Source organism: Schistocerca cancellata, chromosome 1, assembly GCF_023864275.1.
Source record: "Schistocerca cancellata isolate TAMUIC-IGC-003103 chromosome 1, iqSchCanc2.1, whole genome shotgun sequence".
NCBI lineage: Eukaryota > Metazoa > Arthropoda > Insecta > Orthoptera > Acrididae > Schistocerca > Schistocerca cancellata.
In genome coordinates, this window is record NC_064626.1 from 1097614238 (window position 1) to 1097633589 (window position 19352).

At 41.9% G+C, this 19352-nt stretch overlaps 1 protein-coding gene across 1 annotated transcript in view; it reads left to right on the forward strand.

The window, feature by feature from the left end:
* The window catches only part of LOC126091850 (beta-arrestin-1), a 468408-nt gene that overhangs the window by 356122 nt on the left and 92934 nt on the right, over window positions 1-19352 (forward strand). The window contains exon 3 of the mRNA XM_049907116.1: window positions 1254-1284. Coding sequence (XP_049763073.1) covers window positions 1254-1284 — 31 coding nt within the window. The remainder of the gene's footprint in view (window positions 1-1253; window positions 1285-19352) is intronic.

Consider the following 19352-nt stretch of genomic DNA (forward strand, 5'->3'; position numbering starts at 1 on the left):
ATTCTCCAAAAGAAATGTTACAAAACTCATTGTTGTAATTGTCTTCAGTCCAGAGACTGCTTTGATGCAGCCCTCCATGCTATTCTATCCTGTGCAAGCCTATTCGTCTCAGAATAACTACTGCAACTTACATCCTTCTGAATCTGCGTAGTATATTCACCTCTCGGTCTCCCTCTGCGATTTTTACCCTCCACGCTTCCCTCCAGTACTCAACTTGTGATCCCTGATGCCTCAGAACGTGTCATTCCAATCGATCCCTTCTTCTAGTCAAGTTGTGCCACAAATTCCTCTACTCCCCAGTTCTGTTCAGAATCTCCTCATTAGTTACGTGATCTACCCACTTTATCTTCAGTATTCTTCTGTTTAACTGACGTAAATTATGTAAGCCGAGACTTGGTTGTCTCACAACCGTTCTCTGCATTGAAGGTAGTCAGAGTTCTCTTTTCACGACTTATGATACCGTCCGTAGACGACAAAACTCTTGCTTATACAGAAGAGTGACTGAGAACATCTCATGAGTGTACAAATGTCGTCAGTACTCTGAAGCCTTTTCTGAAATACTAAATCACGTTGAAGTCGCTGCCAGTAGTTACTGTGCTGCTATGGAAAAGGAAATTAGCGTTTGGCGTGATTGACCGGGAGGCCCCTTACGGGGCAAGTCCGGCCACCTTGGTGCAGGTCTTATTACATTCGACGCCACATTGGTCAATCTGCGCGCCGGATGGGGATGAAATGATGATGAAGACAACACAACACCCAGACCCTGAGCGTAGAAAATCCCCGATCCAGCCGGGAATCGAACCAGGGCCCCTTAGGACGGCAGTCCGTCATGCTGACCATTCGGCTACCGGGGCGGACATTGTACTGCTACTTATGTCGATAGTGAGCTTTAGTTTCCAAAAATCACAGATAGCTTTCGCGCTGGACCAGGAACAGCTGCATCTCACATTCTAGACAATCAGAATAAAGCGCAACGAAATGGAACACTGTATCCAGCAGTGGTAAAGCGCTACTGCAAACGTTACGTGTGAGTACTAAAGTAGGCTTCAGGCGGATCCAAAATACTAGTCCTTAGACAAGCCGGTTCAGTACTCGAGACCCGAGCTCCCAAGAAAAAGGTTGCAACTAGAGAAACGAGAGAGAGAGAGAGAGAGAGAGAGAGAGTGTGTGTGTGTGTGTGTGTGTGTGTGTGTGTGTAAAACTAGTTACTGATCTTAAAGATGGTTCTGAAATGCAGTTCTTTCCTGTTTCAGAGTTTTCAAGAAGAGTTCGCCGAATGGGAAGGTAAGTAGAATTCACTTCCATTAGCACCTAATTAACTGTAATTAACAAACACTCCTTAATAATAGTTCCATGAAGACCATTTATATTTCGTAAAGTGAGATTGCCTTAAGTGGAGAAGTCGTGTTATTGGTACGATTCTTGGCAAGTGAAAAGATTCGAAAGCCGTAGAACGTTTCCTTTTCTAAAATAAAAAACCGTGTCCTCGGGCAACTGAGCGGAATCAACATTGTTCTTTAGTTCGTCACGATTTTAAAATATGTCTTTAATGGCAGATGTATTTTCTGTGGAAACAGTTCAAAATATTATATAATTAATTAATTTCTGATACCTCTTTTATTAAATTGATCTCATAATTTCTTTCTTTCAGAACCAGAGTAGAGGGTAAAACGCGTGGACTAAGCTCTGACGAAGAGTTATACCCCGAATACCGGTTTGACAAGCAGTGAAAGTGCGGCTCATTGTGTACAGTGTCGTACAATAAATATGTTAAAGCTGCGGAGGACCAAGCATTCAAGATTTTTATCTTCTACTTGTGTTCTGACATTACAGTAGAATCTCACCAGTCTGGCAGCCGCCATAATCTCAGAAGTGACTAATCGTGGAAATCAAGTGAGGGTACTGATTAGTGACACAATGAAGACTCACATGGTACACTTTTGTTCAGGTTATATTCCGCAAAGCCCGCGACCGCGCTTCTGGCCCGACTACAGGTCAGTGTCGGCTGTTCATATTTTTTCTGAGTGGGTGTTTATCCAAAAAAACGGCTCCCACAGCCCTCTTTCTCCCAGAAATTCTGAAAACGAGACTTTTGAGCGACCAAAATATCCCTAACAGCGGTTTGCTGCAGAATCCTTGAAGGTATTGTCAATTCGAATATAATAAATTTTCTCGAGACCAAGAAGCTTAGTCCACGCATTTGCATAGTTTCAGAAAGCATCGCTTGTGCAAACTCAGCTTGCCCTTTTCTCATCTAACATACTTCGAACAATGAATGAAGGGCAACAGGCGCATTCTGTATTTCTAGATTCCCGGAAATCATTTTAAATGGTGCCTCATCGCAGACTGTTAACGAAGGTACGAGCATACGGAATTGGTTTCCAAATACGGCTAGAGTTCATCAGAGACAAGAGCATCGTCAGGGGTGCCCCAGGGAAGTGTGACAGGACCGCTGTTATCTGCGATACAGCTTCTAGGACTTGTAGAGGGAAGTGAAATAGGAACCCATGTCCGGAAACATACCGTTTCCATTCTACGACCGTGTAAGTTCCGATGTTTAACTTACCCACTTCTGCTTGAGGAACTGAATTAGGCGTGAAACAGTTCAATTATTAGATAATAATTCGAAAGGAAACATAACGAAACGTCTATTTATCACATAAGCACATTAAATGATGTTGAGCGTATGGCATTGGTGGCCGGGAGACCCCTCGCGGGGCGGTTCGGCCGCCGCTCCACAAGTTCTTTAACACCACTACGGGGACTTGCGAGTGAATGAGGATGAAATGATGATGAAAGACACACAACACCCAGTCATCTCGAGGCAGAGAAAATCCCTGATCCCGCCGGGAATCGAACCCGGGACCCCGTGCGCGGGAAGCGAGAACGCTACCGCAAGACTACGAGCCGCGGACGCATAAGCACATTTATTTGCATTAACACTTAATCATTACATCTTTACATTATTCCAAGACAAAAAAGAATCGCGCGAACTGTACGTACAGAGTAGTACTGATGCATTACAATAGCGGCTCGATGTGGCTCGATGTTACAGACACTGTATCTACGAAGCATGTCCTGGTACACTCTCTCCGTCCCAAGTTGTATCTCTTCAATTTCTAGTGCAGCGGCCGGAACCCGTGCCAGCAGATCTTCATTTGTATGTGCAGGAGTCTCGCAGCAAGGCAGACGTTAAGTGACATCAGCTGAACGTCCGACGTCGTACATCTCATCCTGTCCATTCTATCGCTTACCAGGACAAGCAGCTTTGAGACTTTCCTCAATCCCTCAGCAGATGTGGACGCGTTACACATCTAAATTGAATCCGCCGTAGAACGGAAACGGTACGTTTCCGGAGATGGCTTCGTATTTAAATATTATGTTCTCACTTCCCTCTACATTTCGCAGAAGTTCGTAACAGGAATTTTCGAACACCTTGTATACATAAATGATCTGGCGAAAGGGTGGGCAGCAATCTCGGATCGTTTGTTGATCATTGTGTCGAAGTTGAGTGACTGTAGGAGGATACAAGATGACATGAAATTCCAAGCTGGTGTGATGAATGGCATCTAGCTCTAAAAGTAGAAAAATGTAAGTTAGTGCAGATGAGTGGGAAAAACGAACCCTATATGTTCAGTTACAGCTTTAGTAGTGTCCTACTTGATGCAGTCGCGTCGTATAAATTTCTGGGCGTAACATTGCAAACCGATATGAAATGCAAGGAGCATGTGAGGATTGTTGTTAGGAAGGCGAGTGGTTGACTTTGGTGTACTGGGAGAATTTTGGAAAAGTGAGGTTCATTTGTGAAAGACACAGCATATAGGACCCTAATGCGAGCTATGATTGAACACTTCTTGAGTGCTCGGGATCCTTACCAGTTTGGATTAAAGGATGACATCGAAGCAATTCAAAGGCGGCGGGTAGATTTGTTAGCAGTAGGTTCGAACAAGACGTAAGTGTTACCGAGGTGGAGGTGAGTGGACTGCTGTAGCCTGTTGTGGGGCTGTGAACCACTGAGGGCTACGTCGTTTCTCGGTCCCCGGTTCAATGCACAGTACACACTCTTAACGATTTTCACTATCAGCTGCCTCAGTACGCTAATCACTAAAGGTTGTTTCCCGGCGCATGAGCCTATTCTGTATATTGATGCCTGACAAGCTTTGCTTTCGCGCCCCCCCCCCCCTCTCTCTCTCTCTCTCTCTCTCTCTCTCTCTCTCTCTCTCTCTCTCTCTCACACACACACACACACACACACACACACACACCATGAATCTATCCATGTCTGTTTTGGGTGTTACTAAAATGAGACTTTCTGCGGTGAAAGAGAAACTGTTCCTCCTCTTGTACAAAATATCTTCTTTTCTTATAATATTCTTGACTCACTGGAATAAATTTCACTTGGTTATATGATAGTTCGAATATCGAAGAAAAGACAGGTGTGTACTGGTATTCTTAGAAGTTCTCTGCAAAATCAATGAGCCGGGCTAAAGAAAAACATTGCTCGACAAAAAATAATCTCACTAATTTTTTATATTGTAAAATTGTCGAGAGATGTCGCCTAATAAGCGCTTAATAGTGTGAAGAAACGGCTTTTACCATCTGTCTACGGAATTCGCTCAGAATAAGCATCAAATTTTACGGAATTAGAAAAATACAAAGTTTAGCACGTCTCTGCGCCACTTGTCCTCGTCCCGTTTTTTAAATTTAGTTTCCTCGATCATGTATTTTCATAAATGTCTGTGTTCTGACGCTGAGAGAACTTTGATGGAGCTTCTATTTCAATTACAACAGCTATTATACCTCACACTGATGAGCAACGAGCTCATCGCTTGAATACGTCGTTCACCCATTTGGTATCGCAGCTTTCACGAATGTGCGGCAGCAGCTACACCGTTATGATGCTGCTGCCCAGTTTGTAATGGTTGCGCCGCCATTTGGAATAGTAGCTCGCCCAAAGGAAAGGAGATAATACGGCTGTTGTCAGGCGTGTTGGAGTAGACACGTTACTGTTTGGGTAACGAAGTTTCTGTTATGGAGAGCAACTTTACCAAAAGTAGGAGAGAACGCGCGCTAAGATGTAAGTACGTCATTGAAACTGCAGTTAACGCAGCTGTTCTGTGAACGTTGCAGTGTGTTTATACGAGAGGCGTTCAATAAGTAATTAAACAACCTTTTTTTCTCGGCAAATTTCGGGTAAAACAATGCGGAATTTATTGTGGGACATCGTGGAATATGCCTGCTTCAGCTCCTATAGTTTCATGGAGTTTCCGATAGGTGGCGGCCTTATACGTAGCCTTCAAAATAGCGTCTGTAACAAAGGTGCGTTCCAAGCACAGAACTGTCACTAAGTTTCTTTTGGTGGAAAACGATAGCATCTCTGATATTCATAGGCGCTAACAGAATGAGAATGTGTACAAAGACCTAGCAGTGAACAAAAGCCCTGCGAGTCGTTGGGCGAGGCGTCTGTCATCATCCGAACAACGCAAGGCCACATTCAAGCCTGTTCACCCAAGAGGAGCTCACAGAAATGCATTGGAATGTTCTTCCTCATCCGCCCTACAGCCAGGATCTCGCACCTTCAGACTTGTATCTGCGTGGACCAATGAAGGATGCACTTCGCGAGCAGCAGTAGTTGGATGATGGAAGAGGTTATTGCTGCAGCAAGACGTTGACGCCGACGTCGAAGAGTAGAGTGGGACATTGCGGGCGGACAAGCCCTCCCTGTAAGGTTGCGTATGGCCGTCGCATCGAATGGAGATTATGTTAAAAAATGATTTTGTAGCCAAAAGAGTGGGGAATAACGTGTTGATCTCTGTACCAGAGATCGTTAAACAGCGTGGGCTAGGCGGAGGAGGAGGCGATAGGTGAGATTTGAAAGGGTTGCATTGTTGTTGCTGTTGTCTTCAGTCCTGAGACTGGTTTGATGCAATTCTCCATGCTACTCTACCCTGTGCAAGCTTCTTCATCTCCCAGTACCTACTGCAGCCTACATCCTTCTGAATCTGCTTAGTGTATTCATCTCTTGGTCTCCCTCTACGATTTTTACCCTCCACGCTGCCCTCCAATACTAAATTAGTGATCCCTTGATGTCTCAGAACATGTCCTACCAACCGATCCCTTCTTCTAGTCAAGTTGTGCCACAAACTCCTCTTCTCCCCAATTCTATTCTATACCTCCTCATTAGTTATGTGATCTACCCATCTAATCTTCAGCATTCTTCTGTAGCACCACATTTGGAAAGCTTCTATTCTCTTCTTGTCCAAACTATTTATCGTCCATGTTTCACTTCCATACATGACTACACTCCATACAAATACTTTCAGAAACGACTTCCTGACACTTAAATCTATACTCGATGTTAACAAATTTCTCTTCTTAAGAAACGCTTTCCTTGCCATTGCCATTCTACATTTTATATCCTCTCTACTTCGACCATAATAGCAAAACTCTTTACTACTTTAAGTGTGTCATTTCCTAATCGAATTCCCTCAGCATCACCCGACTTAATTCGACTCAATTCCATTATCCTCGTTTTGCTTTTGTTGATGTTCATCTTATATCCTCCATTCAAGACACTGACCATTCCGTTCAACTGCCCTTCGAAGTCCTTTGCTGTCTCTGACAGAATTACAATTTCATCGGCGAACGTCAACGTTTTTATTTCTTCTCCATGGATTTTAATACCTACTCCGAATTTTTCTTTTGTTTCCTTTACTGCTTGCTCAATATACAGATCGAATAACATCGGGGACAGGTTACAACCCTGTCTCACACCTTTCCCAACCACTGCTTCCCTTTCATGCCCCCTCGACTCTTATAAGAGCCAAAATACTGTTCTCCATTTTTTTGTTCGTAAAATACATTCACAATAGTTTTCAAATAAGGATTTTCGTACGGAAGAAATATTGTTTTCTTTACTTTTTCTCTATTAGTGTAAAGCTGTTTATTCCAGTGAAACGGATTAAAAACAACTTTAGGCAACAATTTATAAAAAAAAGAATTTTTTCTATAATTGGAAATGAGGAAATTGTGAAGCGCTAAGATATCGATTTTGAAGTAGTCGTGTTCAGTCTGTCGTAAGTGATATTCATCAGTATCATCAGTTCCATACATGCAGACAAAATTTCAGTTTAATCGGAAAATAAGAAGTTGATTCAGTATTCATCAAAGTTTCAACCACAGAGACGTACTGCAGAAAATGTAAAGTGAACAAAAACCTATAAAAAATAGTAGCGATGGCTTCCCATCACTTACTGGAAGTGAAGGCCGTAAAGGTTTGACAATATCTTCTTTTCATATTGTGGTTTTTAGTTGGTTTCCTACAGTCGCCCTAGATTTGGCAACGGAATCTAAATTTATTTCTCAGAATGAAGTTGCTGTCCTACCTTCCACAGCCTCTCAACATTATACTATTTTCAATGATTTGGCATCTGTTAGCAGCCTAATGCTATCGCCGGTTATTATTATACAGTTAAAAGGTTTTACAGGATACTATCCATTTTGTTTCCCGTCAGCGATCTCAATAAATGTGTCTGAATAAAACGAAGTGTTAGTTGTACATGGGTCCGCACACTATATATGACGAAACTGCCTAGCCACCTGACCGAAACTTTTCATCGCAATACTTTAGAGTGATCTGTACTTTGTAAGACATTGTGTGCAATGTTGATTTGGGCCTTCAGTTCGCCAAAGCTTTTGAGTTAAGCATTGCAAGCGCCGTCATAACGTAACGGAGATGTGTGGCCAGTTCTTTATTTTTGTTTATGCTTTGTCCACCTTGAAGAATGAAAATAAGATTGATTGTTGGAATTATCTTTTACATAAGCACATACATTTGCAAAGACCTATCCACATGATGAGAAAGGTGTGAAATACAATAAGCCATTACTGTAACAACATAATTTCTTCACAGCGAACAACATTGCATATTCATTACCCGGCGTTTGCAAATGAACTTAGTGTCACGCCATATTCATACGCTGGCAACACGTTAAATAATTATAAACCAAGGTGCTTGTCACTGTCTGAGGCTTTTTTAACTCTAGTACCCTTCATATCAAGCTGTATGTAATGTTTATGAAAAGACTATTAAAGTTCATGGTTCTGTTGCTTTTCCTTCATGTTTAGCAAACAATTTAGTATATGGAGGGACGAAGCAGTTCGTATTTTTAATTTTTTTTAAATGTAGTCTACGAGACTCATTACTTTCGCCTCCACAGATGCTTTTGATTGCTTGTTTTGGGAAATAAGAATAGTTTTGCTCCACAGGAATTGCCCTATATTTGTGGTACGTAAATTTCAGGATTTAATCATTGTTAAATTTTGTTACGTATTATTAGTAATTTTATGGTCACCTGCTCGGTGGACAACCCGTGTTTGATCCAAAGCTGTGAATTTTTAAACAAAGGTGTATGCTTGACGAGCATTTCCGTGAAGAGTAAAAATACATAAAGATAAAAATAATTAGTAATTTTTAAAAATGTAACCCTCTTTGTTACCGATCTTTTACAGAAGATCGGTAATTAAGAATTTATATTCGCAAATTAAAACGGGACTTTGTGTGCAGTATATACAGGGGCGGATAAAAATCGCAACTTCAAAAACAATTAACGTGGAGTAATAAAATTTCGGGAACACTTATGCCTAGGTAACGTAGTAAGTGATTAACAATGCAAGATGACAGGTTAATGTTAGAATGCTGGGTTACGACACTTGTACGTGGGCGTGCGTTATCCTCTTGGAAAACACCCCCTGGAATGTTGTTCTTGAATGGCGGCATAACAGATAGAATCGCCAGATTAATGTGCAAATTTGCAGTCAGGGTGCATGGGATAACAACGAGTGTGTTCCTGCTGTGATGCGAAATCACACCTCGGACCATAACTCCAGGTGTAGGTTCAGTGTGTCTACTACGCAGACAGGTTGGTTGCAGGCGCTGTACTGGCACCGAGACAGAACCAGCCTTCATTAGGAAACACAACAGACCTCACCCCCCTCCCCCAGCCCCCGCCCCCACCACCCTCAGTGAGCTCTGGCTTGACACCACTGAAGTCGCAAATGTGGGTGGTTTGGGTTCAGTGGAATGTCCGCCACTGGGCGTTTGGCTTGGTGCTGTCCTTGAAGTAACAGATTTGTAACATTTTGTTCTGTCACTGTGGTACATTCGAGGGACGAGCAGGTGTAGCCACTTACATGGCAGCAGCTATGATTAATAGTTGGCAAGTGCTGCAGTACCTAACATCCAGTGATCGGAAGGCAATTTTCGTCTTAGGGGGAAATGAAAATAATACAGGGAGACAAACAGAGGAAAGCAGGATTGGGTTGGACATCAGGAAAGCAGTTTGGGATGGCTTAGCTGGCTACCTTGCACGATTTCCAATGGAATCGCTTGCAGTTATGTAGACTGCGCAGCTAGTAACTGAAATCTCGCAAACAGGACCTGAAATTTACACGCCTAAGAAAAGTTAAATAGTCAGGCTACAATCTTCTGGAGCCCAGAACTTTCCACGCTGAGACGAAGGGTAAGATAGAGAAGAAGAGCTTATCAATATGCTCTAGGACAATCAGAGCGTATTGCTAGGCTCCATGAATACATGGCAGTTTAAGATGTGCTCCGAAATGTTGCTTCAGGAAACTAAAAGAACACTCTGGGAGAAATTTCTGCAAAGGCAACTGCAGTTTGGCATTTGGGGAAAACCTTATAAATTATTGACTGAAAAGGTTAAGGGACCTACTGCTATGTCCACAATTTGTAAGGCAGATGGATAGAGTGAGTCAGCAGAATATCTTCTAACCGCCCTACTTCCTGGTGATAAAACACACAGTTACGAAAATATATCCACAAATTATAAATGAACTGGATAACTAATACAACAGATACACGTTTTGATATCTGTCGCTCAAGAAGAAGTTGCTGTAGCAATTTCCAAGCTCAAAACTGGAAAGGCAGCTGGTGCGAATGGTAGGTTGACTGATAGTGCAATATTTGACTGCATTACTAAACGTGCAATATTTGACTGCAACGAGGCGTTGCGAATAGGTGGGATTCGCCGATATGGAAAACAGCTAGAGCAATAGTAATTAAAAAGGGAAAAGATAAAGACCAGACATCACTGAAGATCTGCAGACCTATTTGCATATTAAACGTATTGGCCAAAGTTGCTTAACGTCTGCTGTGTAATCGGTTGCAGACGCACATGAAGATCTTGGGTATAAACCAGTGTCAGTAGGAATTCAGAAAGGGAACTCTGTAGATGATGCTGTTAATAGAGCTCTTCAGATTGTAGAAGATCCGACAACGACGTACGCAGTCGCGCTCATGATTGACGCCGCTGACTCATTCGACAATCTTTGGTGGCCTGCACGCCTTCGAGATGTCAGGGTCCCCAAAGGTCTGTATGAGAGCTTTGTAGATTATTGTAGTGGACATAGCGTCCAGTGGCTAGCGGGGATGATAAAGGTAATCAAAAAGGTCACCAAGGGGTGTCCTCAAGGCTCCATAAATGGTCCACAGTTCTGGGACCTTAGTGTAGAACCCCTATTACATCTGTTAGACGAGGCATGTGCTATTCAAGGTGTTGTCGCATACGGAGATGGCATCCTAGTAGTTGCGACTGTATACTCCTGGGATACTTGAGGAAAATGGCTCTGAGCACTATGGGACTCAACATCTTAGGTCATAAGTCCCCTAGAACTTAGAACTACTTAAACCTAACTAACCTAAGGACATCACACACACCCATGCCCGAGGCAGGATTCGAACCTGCGACCGTAGCAGTCCAGCGGTTCCGGACTGCAGCGCCAGAACCGCTAGACCACCGCGGCCGGCACTTGAGGAAAAGGCAAACAGTTTGCTACCTCATGTTCAGCTGTTGTGCAAGACCAACAAACTGACTCTAGCTGTTTATAAAACCACATACATACTTCTGAAAGAAAGACTTTCTCTTACCAGAAAGCATTTCCAGAAGCTTGACGGAATACCTGTCAAACGGAGCACTGTTCTTATAGTTTTAGGCATTCTTCTAGACGAGAAAAGAAACTTTCTAGAAAGCGGCCGAAGTTACGCACAAGACTGCCCGTACTGGCACTGCTGACTATAAATTACCGTTGCGTGTGGTGCGGTCATACCTCGAAGATACCTTCAACGTCATTGTGGGCTTCGTTGCCAGCTTCTGGGTGCATCGCCATAGGCTAGGTACCTACAAAAGAATATTGTGACGAATTCAGCGAGCGTGCTTCTGAGGATCACTGGTGCCTTTCGCACTACACCTAGTGAGGGTTTACTGATAATACTCGGGATGTGTCCAGTAGATATCGTGGCACGTTGTAGGGCGGCGCTGTGTTGGCTGGGGCGTGAGCATTATGATCGTGTGTTAAGACACCACAGAAACACATGTTACTGGTAAGACATATAAGAGACTGGAAGTTAGATGAATGGCAGTCTGCCTGGGACACAAGAAGCACTTCAAGGCGAGTTTCCAATATATTCCCAAGCATGAGGGACAGGTTCAAAACTGCGCGACGTTGCCACTACTTAACTATTAACAAGTCACGGTCCATATCCCAAACATCTGCATCTAGTGGGTTGTAGTAACACAACAGTCCGTGAATGTGAAGAGGAAGGTTCCACTGATCATGTTCTTAGATGCCCTTTTTTCAGGTAGAGAGACACTGCCGACATTAAGACTGCGATTTGCAAACAATTCTAAGTGACCAAAACGTGTGGACTGAAGTCAGTATGACAGCACATCGGATATCTAAAAGGCAGCTGCTTAACTTTGCCTGTAACATAAAATGGACAGTCCAGATATCAAAATAATCACAACAGGCCATAAGACGCGTTTCCTCAATTATAGATTGTATTCTATTTCGAGTTAATCCCTACTAGAACTAAAAAAAATACTTGCTTATTTGACCTTCATTGAACGTTGCCATGACCTTGAACAATGTATCTTTTTATATGTAAAATTTTACGCTCTTTTCAAATCTTAAATATTCCTGTTCCCATTTTAAGAAACCACTTTAACCTCCAAATAACCTTAAAAATGATGCTGACCTTCATTGCCACCTACATCTTTCGTTCAAAACATTTTGCTGTAGCTCATTTATATCCCTAGCCATTTCCCATTATGGATTAAAATGGTCCACTGTGGATATAAGAAAAATCGTAGAAATCCGATTGCCATATGGTCTCCCTGTAAGGTGATTCTTACCTTGGTGCTTTAGAGGTGCTAACTATAAGTCTTTGTCAGTTGTATCAAGTATAGTGTCATCTGCATGTAATGTGGACTTAACAAAAGCAATTCATTAATGTGGATTATGAATAGTAAAGCTTCAAACACAGAATCGTGTGGCACACCTCGCGTGACATCAGAGACATTTAATCTCCTTTTGCTGAGCTGCACTGTTTGTTTTCTATTACTTAGGAACTGATCAGCGAGCGCTCTGAGCTTCTAAATCCATAGCTGTAGAGCTTCTTTTAAATCGATTTAGTTTTTGAATTATAAACTATGAAATTAATATATTTTTGTAAAATCTTGTAAAACTATGTAATCCACGATTGCTAGTCGCCGTTCATATGTAATGCTATACTACAAATAAATAAATAAAAATAATAAATGCTTTTAAATCAGAAGCATTTGGCCGACGGTCAAACGTTTTGTCGAGATCAATAATAGTGGGATCAACATAGAACAGAGATTCAAATGAGGATAGTACAAATGAAACAATATAAGTTACTTTTGCTGTGCAACAAACGATATCTGAAACCATACTGTAAGTCTCACAGAAAGTTGTTTATAGATAGTTCACAGATTTTTAGCTGGACGCAGTACTGTATTGGTTTTGTAAGGATGAGTACAAGAGAGACTGAGTGATAATTATTAGGATATGATTAGTAACTTTTTGAAGATGAAGGGAACAGCCACTGTTAAATATCCAATAAATCAGTGGACGCAGCTGATATGCTTTTATATCCAAAAAAAATTGTAACAAAATCGGAGAGACCATAAATGTACCGGTACTATGATTTTGAGTGACGTGACTTTGCTACTGATGCGATGATATCACATATTTAAACCTCCTTCCATTGAAAGACGTTGCTCCAGAAAGCTGTTAGTATACCGTAAATTCAGGATGTTATCAAATTTGTGGCTTCGTTCATCTGGAGCGTTCTTTTCAGTGTAATATAATTGATTTTCTCTGCTTCAAAATTACTTGACTTACATTAAAAAGAACATCGCTAGAGTTCTAAGCTTTGTGGGTCATGTGTGAACCATTTATGCACATCTGTGACAGATTTCCTGGCATTTTTTACTACTTAGGGCAACAGGTTGTAAAGATATCTGAGAGTGCATTATTGTTGTTGCGGTCTTCGATGCGAAGGTCGGTTCGATGCACCTTTCAGGTGTAGTTCAACCAGTACAAGCATTTCCTTCTATGAATAACTACTGCAATTTTTGCACTTTCCTTCCACTCCCTCCCACTCCCTTTCACTCCCTTCCACTTCTAAATTTACTGTTCCTTCGTGTATCAGGATGTGTCTTACCAACCGATCCCTTCTTTTAGTCAAGTTGTGCTGTAAATTTCTTTCTTCCCCGCTTCGATTGAGTGCCTGCTCGTTAGTTATTCGATTAGATTAGATTCAGTTTTCGTTCCATAGATCCAAAAACGCGAGGATTCTCGTGGGTGTGGAAAACTTCAGAAATTATAACGCAAAAAACATAAAACATCTGAATATAATACCCACTACCGTGATAATTTGTCAAGAGATTGTCAAAATAGGCTAATACATTACTATAAAATGGAACTGCTAATGTTTACAGAATTCTGTCAGAATGAAAGATAGTTCCAGAATGAGATTTTCACTCTGCAGCGGAGTGTGCGCTGATATGAAACTTCCTGGCAGATTAGAACTGTGCGCCCGACCGAGACTCGAACTCGGGACCTTTGCCTTTCGCGGGCAAGTGCTCTACCATCTGAGCTACCGAAGCACGACTCACGCCCGGTCCTCACAGGAGAACTTCTGTAAAGTTTGGAAGGTAGGAGACGAGATACTGGCAGAAGTAAAGCTGTGAGACCGGGCGTGAGTCGTGCTTCGGTAGCTCAGATGGTAGAGCACTTGCCCGCGAAAGGCAAAGGTCCCGAGTTCGAGTCTCGGTCGGGCACACAGTTTTAATCTGCCAGGAAGTTTCATATGAAAGATAGTTTTCCACTTTTAATAAATTTATCGCACACAGAATGCCTAGTGTTCACTGTTGTGACCAAATGCTGTCAAAATTGAAATCTAAAAGACGTTTTTACTTAAGCTCGTCTAACAGTTTCTGTTACGATATTTATATATACCGGTAGAGTAAGAGGAGTTGCCTATCAAAAACTCTTTCAAACTCTGTTTAAACAGTGCCTTATCTGAAACTATGTTTTTTTATGACTGCTGGCAATTTATTGAAAATGTGTGTTCCTGAATATTGGACCCCTTTTTGGACCAAGGTAAGTGATTTTTTTAAAGTCTTTACGAAGATCGTTCTTATTCGCGCAATTGGTTCTATTTATTGACCTGTTGGTTCGAAGCAGAGACCTATTACTCGCAACAAATTTCATTTTGAAATAAATATACTGAGATGCAGCGGTTAGAATACAAAGTTCCTTCAACAGGCTTCTACACGATGCTCTTAAATTTAAACCACAGATGTGTCTTATCATACACTTTTCCATGCTAAAAACTTCTGCACAGTTTGGCGAGTTACCCCAGAATATGATCCTATATGACATAATAGAATGAAAGTAAGCAAAATATGCAAGTTTTTTATATTTATATCTCTTACATCTGACATCATTCTCTCTGCAAATACAGACTTACTTAGGCCCTTTCAGCAATTTTGCAGTATGCCCTTCCCTACTGAATTTATTATCGAGTTGTGATGCCAGAAATTTAACACTATCAGCCTCTTTGATCTGCATGTTTTCATATGTTACACACATACTGGAAGGAAATCTCTTATAGGTTCTGAACTGCATACAATGACTCTTTGCAAAGTTTAATGACAGTGAATTAGTTTTAAAAGATTAATTAATGTCAGTGAAAATTTGATTAGCAGCCATTTCTAAATCTGTACTTGACTTGCTACTTATTGCATTGTTCGTATGATCTGCAAACAAAACAATCTTAGCATCTGGCAATGTAACAGACGGGAGGTCATTAACGTACACAAGAAAAAGGAATGGACCCAAGATGGATTCTTGAGGAACACCACATATAATTAATTCCCAATCATATGAAGACTGACTGTTTACTGCACAGGTATTTTGCAATGACACCCTTTATTTCCTGTTAGATAAGACTTGAACCATTTTGCAGCACTGCTGGTGACACCATAATATTCTAATTTACTTAAGAGAATGCTGTGATTCACATAGTGTAAGCCTTTTGACAGGTCACAGAAAATGGCAGTAGCCTCTAATTTACTATCTAATGAATTAAGTACTTTCTCACTGAACGTGTAAATAGCTCTACATCTACATCAGAGTCCTTAAGAAACCCAAACTGTGACGTGGACAGTATATTTTTCGCAGTTAGACGCATAAGGAGATGCTTACACACAACCATTTTAGATATTTTTGAAAAAGCTGGCAAAAGTGAAGTTGATATATAGTTTGATGGTATCTCTTTATCCCCCATCTTGTAAATTCAGCATATTTTAGCCCATCTGGAAATCTTCCGCTGACAAGAGATTGATGACACAGGTAACTTAAGACAGAACTCAACTCCCATGAGCACTCTTTGATTAACTTTGTTGATATATTATCATAACCACTAGAATACTTAGATTTCGAGGATTTTATGATGGATGCAACTTCTTTGGGAGACGTGAGTGTCAATTCAATTTCACTGAAGTTAATTTTTAAGACTGGGCTCAGATACTCCATTGCACTGATCACCAAACCTGATAACCCCAAGCTGTCAGTAACAGAAATGAAGTACCTGTTTAAGAGACTTGCAATACTACATGCATTTGTTGCCAAAGCCTCATTTATTTTTAGAGCCATCTGTTCCTCTTCCTTTATGGCACCATCTGCCTGTCTTCACCACATCCCATGTAGTTATTTTGTTATAAGAAAACTGGCCAGGAAGCAGAGGATGGCTGAGAATAGTGTTAGTACGAGTACTACAGACCTGCCCCTACATATGATTTCAAACATCTCACTTGTTGCACTAGTAGCTGCAAGCAGTTGAGAAAACATGGAATAATTGTGAGGCTGGAGTAAAGAAGACTTTACGTTATTGCATAATATTAAAATTGTAAACCAGCAGTTGAAAGAAACCATCAGCTGAGTAGAACCATAATTTGGTTTTAAAGTCGACATATCACACATCGTGTTAGATAGAATGGCACGTAATTGAAATTGGTTAAAAGAAAACTGCTATTTTCAAACCCCAAACTCATCACCATCTCAATCTGTATTCAGTGTCTTGCACGTAGAAAAGGAGAATTATTAAGTCAGATGCGCCATGTCCAGAATAGTAATATAATATTTTATTTTACCTTTTCCACTCCATTCTCAAAGGGATGAGCCTAGTGATCGAACATCCTCACCGCCTCTATGGCAGTGCCATCTTTGTCAAGCCTATTATTCAGCTTCTCTCCACGCCAGTATTAATGAAACACGACATAGAAATTCTCACAATAAAACCGAGAAATTGGTACTGCAAACGGCTGAGAGCAAGCGGAAACTGCAGCTGTAATTTTTCGCGATGGCATGCAGCTTCACTGTATGGTTAAATGATGATGGCGTCCTCTTAGTTAAAATATTCCGGAGGTAAAATTCGGATCTCCGGATGGGGACTACTCAGGACGACATCGTTACCAGGAGAAACATAGCTGGCGTTGTATGGATCGGAGTGTGGAATGTCAGATCCCTTAATCGGACAGGTAGGTTAGAAAATTCAAAAAGGGAAATGCATAGGATAAAGTTATAGTGGGAATTAGTGAAGTTTGGTGGCAAGAGGAAGACGACTTCTGGTCAGGTGAATACAGGGCTATAAATACAAAATCAGATATAGTAGATTTAATAATGAATTAAAAAAACGCGATAAGATACTGTGGACAGCATAGTAAACACATTATCGTAGCCAAGAAAGACACAAAGCCCACACCTGCCATAGTATTAAAAGTTGATATGCGAACTAGTTCCGCAGATGATGAAGAGATTGAAGAAATGTATTGTATGATAAAAGAAATTATTGAGATAGTTAGGGGAGACGAAAATTTAATACTCGTGGGGAATTGGAATTTGATAGTAAAAAGAAAGAGAAGGAAAACTAGTAAGTGAATCTGGACTTCGGTAAGGGATGCAGGAGAGAGCTGCGTGGTAGAAATTTGCACAGAGAATAACTTAATCATAGCTAACACTTGGTTTAAGAATCGTGAACCCCTCTGCAGGTCTGGGGGTTAGAATAGGCCCGAGGTATCCCTGCCTGTCGGAAGAGGCGACTAAAAGGAGTCTCGTACTTTTCGGCCCTATAAGTTCAGGTACGATTTTATGGTTTGACCTGCCATTTTGCAAATTCTACAGAAGTGCAGGCCATATGGGGAAGAACGCCTTAGGTGGTGCATGAGTCCTCCATAGTGCCCATCTTCTGAACCTCTTGTCATGGCTTTGCATCTCCACCTGCAATTAAACCATTTGGGCAAGGACACTCTCCAGGGTATGTCACCCTCCTCTGTTGCCTCCTGTCCTCTTTCGCCCCCATGACAATACTTCCAGATTCAGTGGACGTAGGTACCCTCCCCCCAGCTGGAGAAACAACGGCCTCCTCCGGCTCCTCTCGTGCAGAAGTTGTCCTTTGGCACCCTCTCTCCCAAGATCTCCACTAATGGCATGGCAGACACTCGCCAGTGGCTAAAGGAGCCAAAAGCTGCTGGATCAAGAGCTTCACGGTCTTCCTCCGTGTCTGAAGCTACTTTAGATAAGTCTTCCCTGCAAGCCCCTAAAGAGAAGCGCGAGGGCAAGCAAACAAAGACGTCTGCTAAGAAAATGGACCCTGCGGTGGCCCCACCACCACCACTCCCCACCAGTTCGGCATCTGAGGATGAGGTGGAGATCTTAGCGTCCCTTCAGGACCTGGATCTCACTAATGCCTCATCCACAATAGGAATGGATACAAATACTAAATTGGTGGCAACAGGTGCCCCTGAGGCGTCACCTGCCTTCTTGTGTGCTTCATGTCTTCCTAGCCTCATGATAACGTCATCCTCCAGTGGAATCGCTGCGGTTTTTTCCACCACCTGGCTGAGCTACGGCAGCTGTTACGCTTTACACCTGCTTTCTGCGTTGCCCTCCAGGAAACCTGGCTCCCGGCAATGCGGACCCATGCCCTCCACGGCTATAGGGGATATTGCAAGAACCGTAGTGACTATAATAAGAGTGTCAGGTGGAGTACTGAACTCAGTATGCCGTGAACCTGTGCCCCGTCAAATCCCTCTTGAAGCTGTGGCTGTTAGGATAAGGACGACACAGGAAATAACCCCCGCTATCGGGTGGAGAAATGTAGGGTCCCCCCTGAATAGGTCAGGCGTGCACTACAAGCAGGAAGCGGCTATAAGGGTAGCGGAGTACGTGTGTAGTGTACATAAAGGTTTTTTAGGTTAGAGAATTCCCTCCCTAGGCCTGACAAGACTCCCCCTGAGACCCGACAAGGTAGCAGTAGGCAAAAGGCAACAGGGAATGACAATATTAATGTGGTAATAGTAAACTGCAGGAGCGTCTCTAGAAAGGTCCCAGAATTGTTCTCATTAATAAACGGTATCAATAGTACTAGGGACGGAAAGTTGGCTGAAACTAGATGTGAACAGTAATGAAATTCTAAACTCAGATTTGAATGTATACCACAGAGACAGGCTGGACAGTGAAGGAGGAGGCGTGTTTATAGCGATAAAAAGTGCAATAGTATCGAAGGAAATTGTTGGAGATATGAAATGAGAAATAATTTGGGTGAAGGTCACTGTTAAAGCAGGCTCAAACATGGTAATTGAATGTCTCTATAGGCCCCCTGGCTCAGCAACTGTTGTGGCAGAACACCTGAAGGAAAATTTGGAAAATATTTCGAGTAGATTTCCCGACCATGTTACAGTTTTGTGTGGAGATTTTAATTTACCAGATGTAAACTGGGAGACTCAAGCGTTTATAACGGATGACAGGGACAAAGAATCGAGTGAAATTTTGTAAAGTGCATTATCTAAAAACTACCTTGAGCAGTTAAACAGAGACCCGACTCGTGGCGTTAACATATTAGACATTCTGATGACAAAAAGACCCGAACTATTTGAAACAGTTAACGCAGAACAGGGAATTAG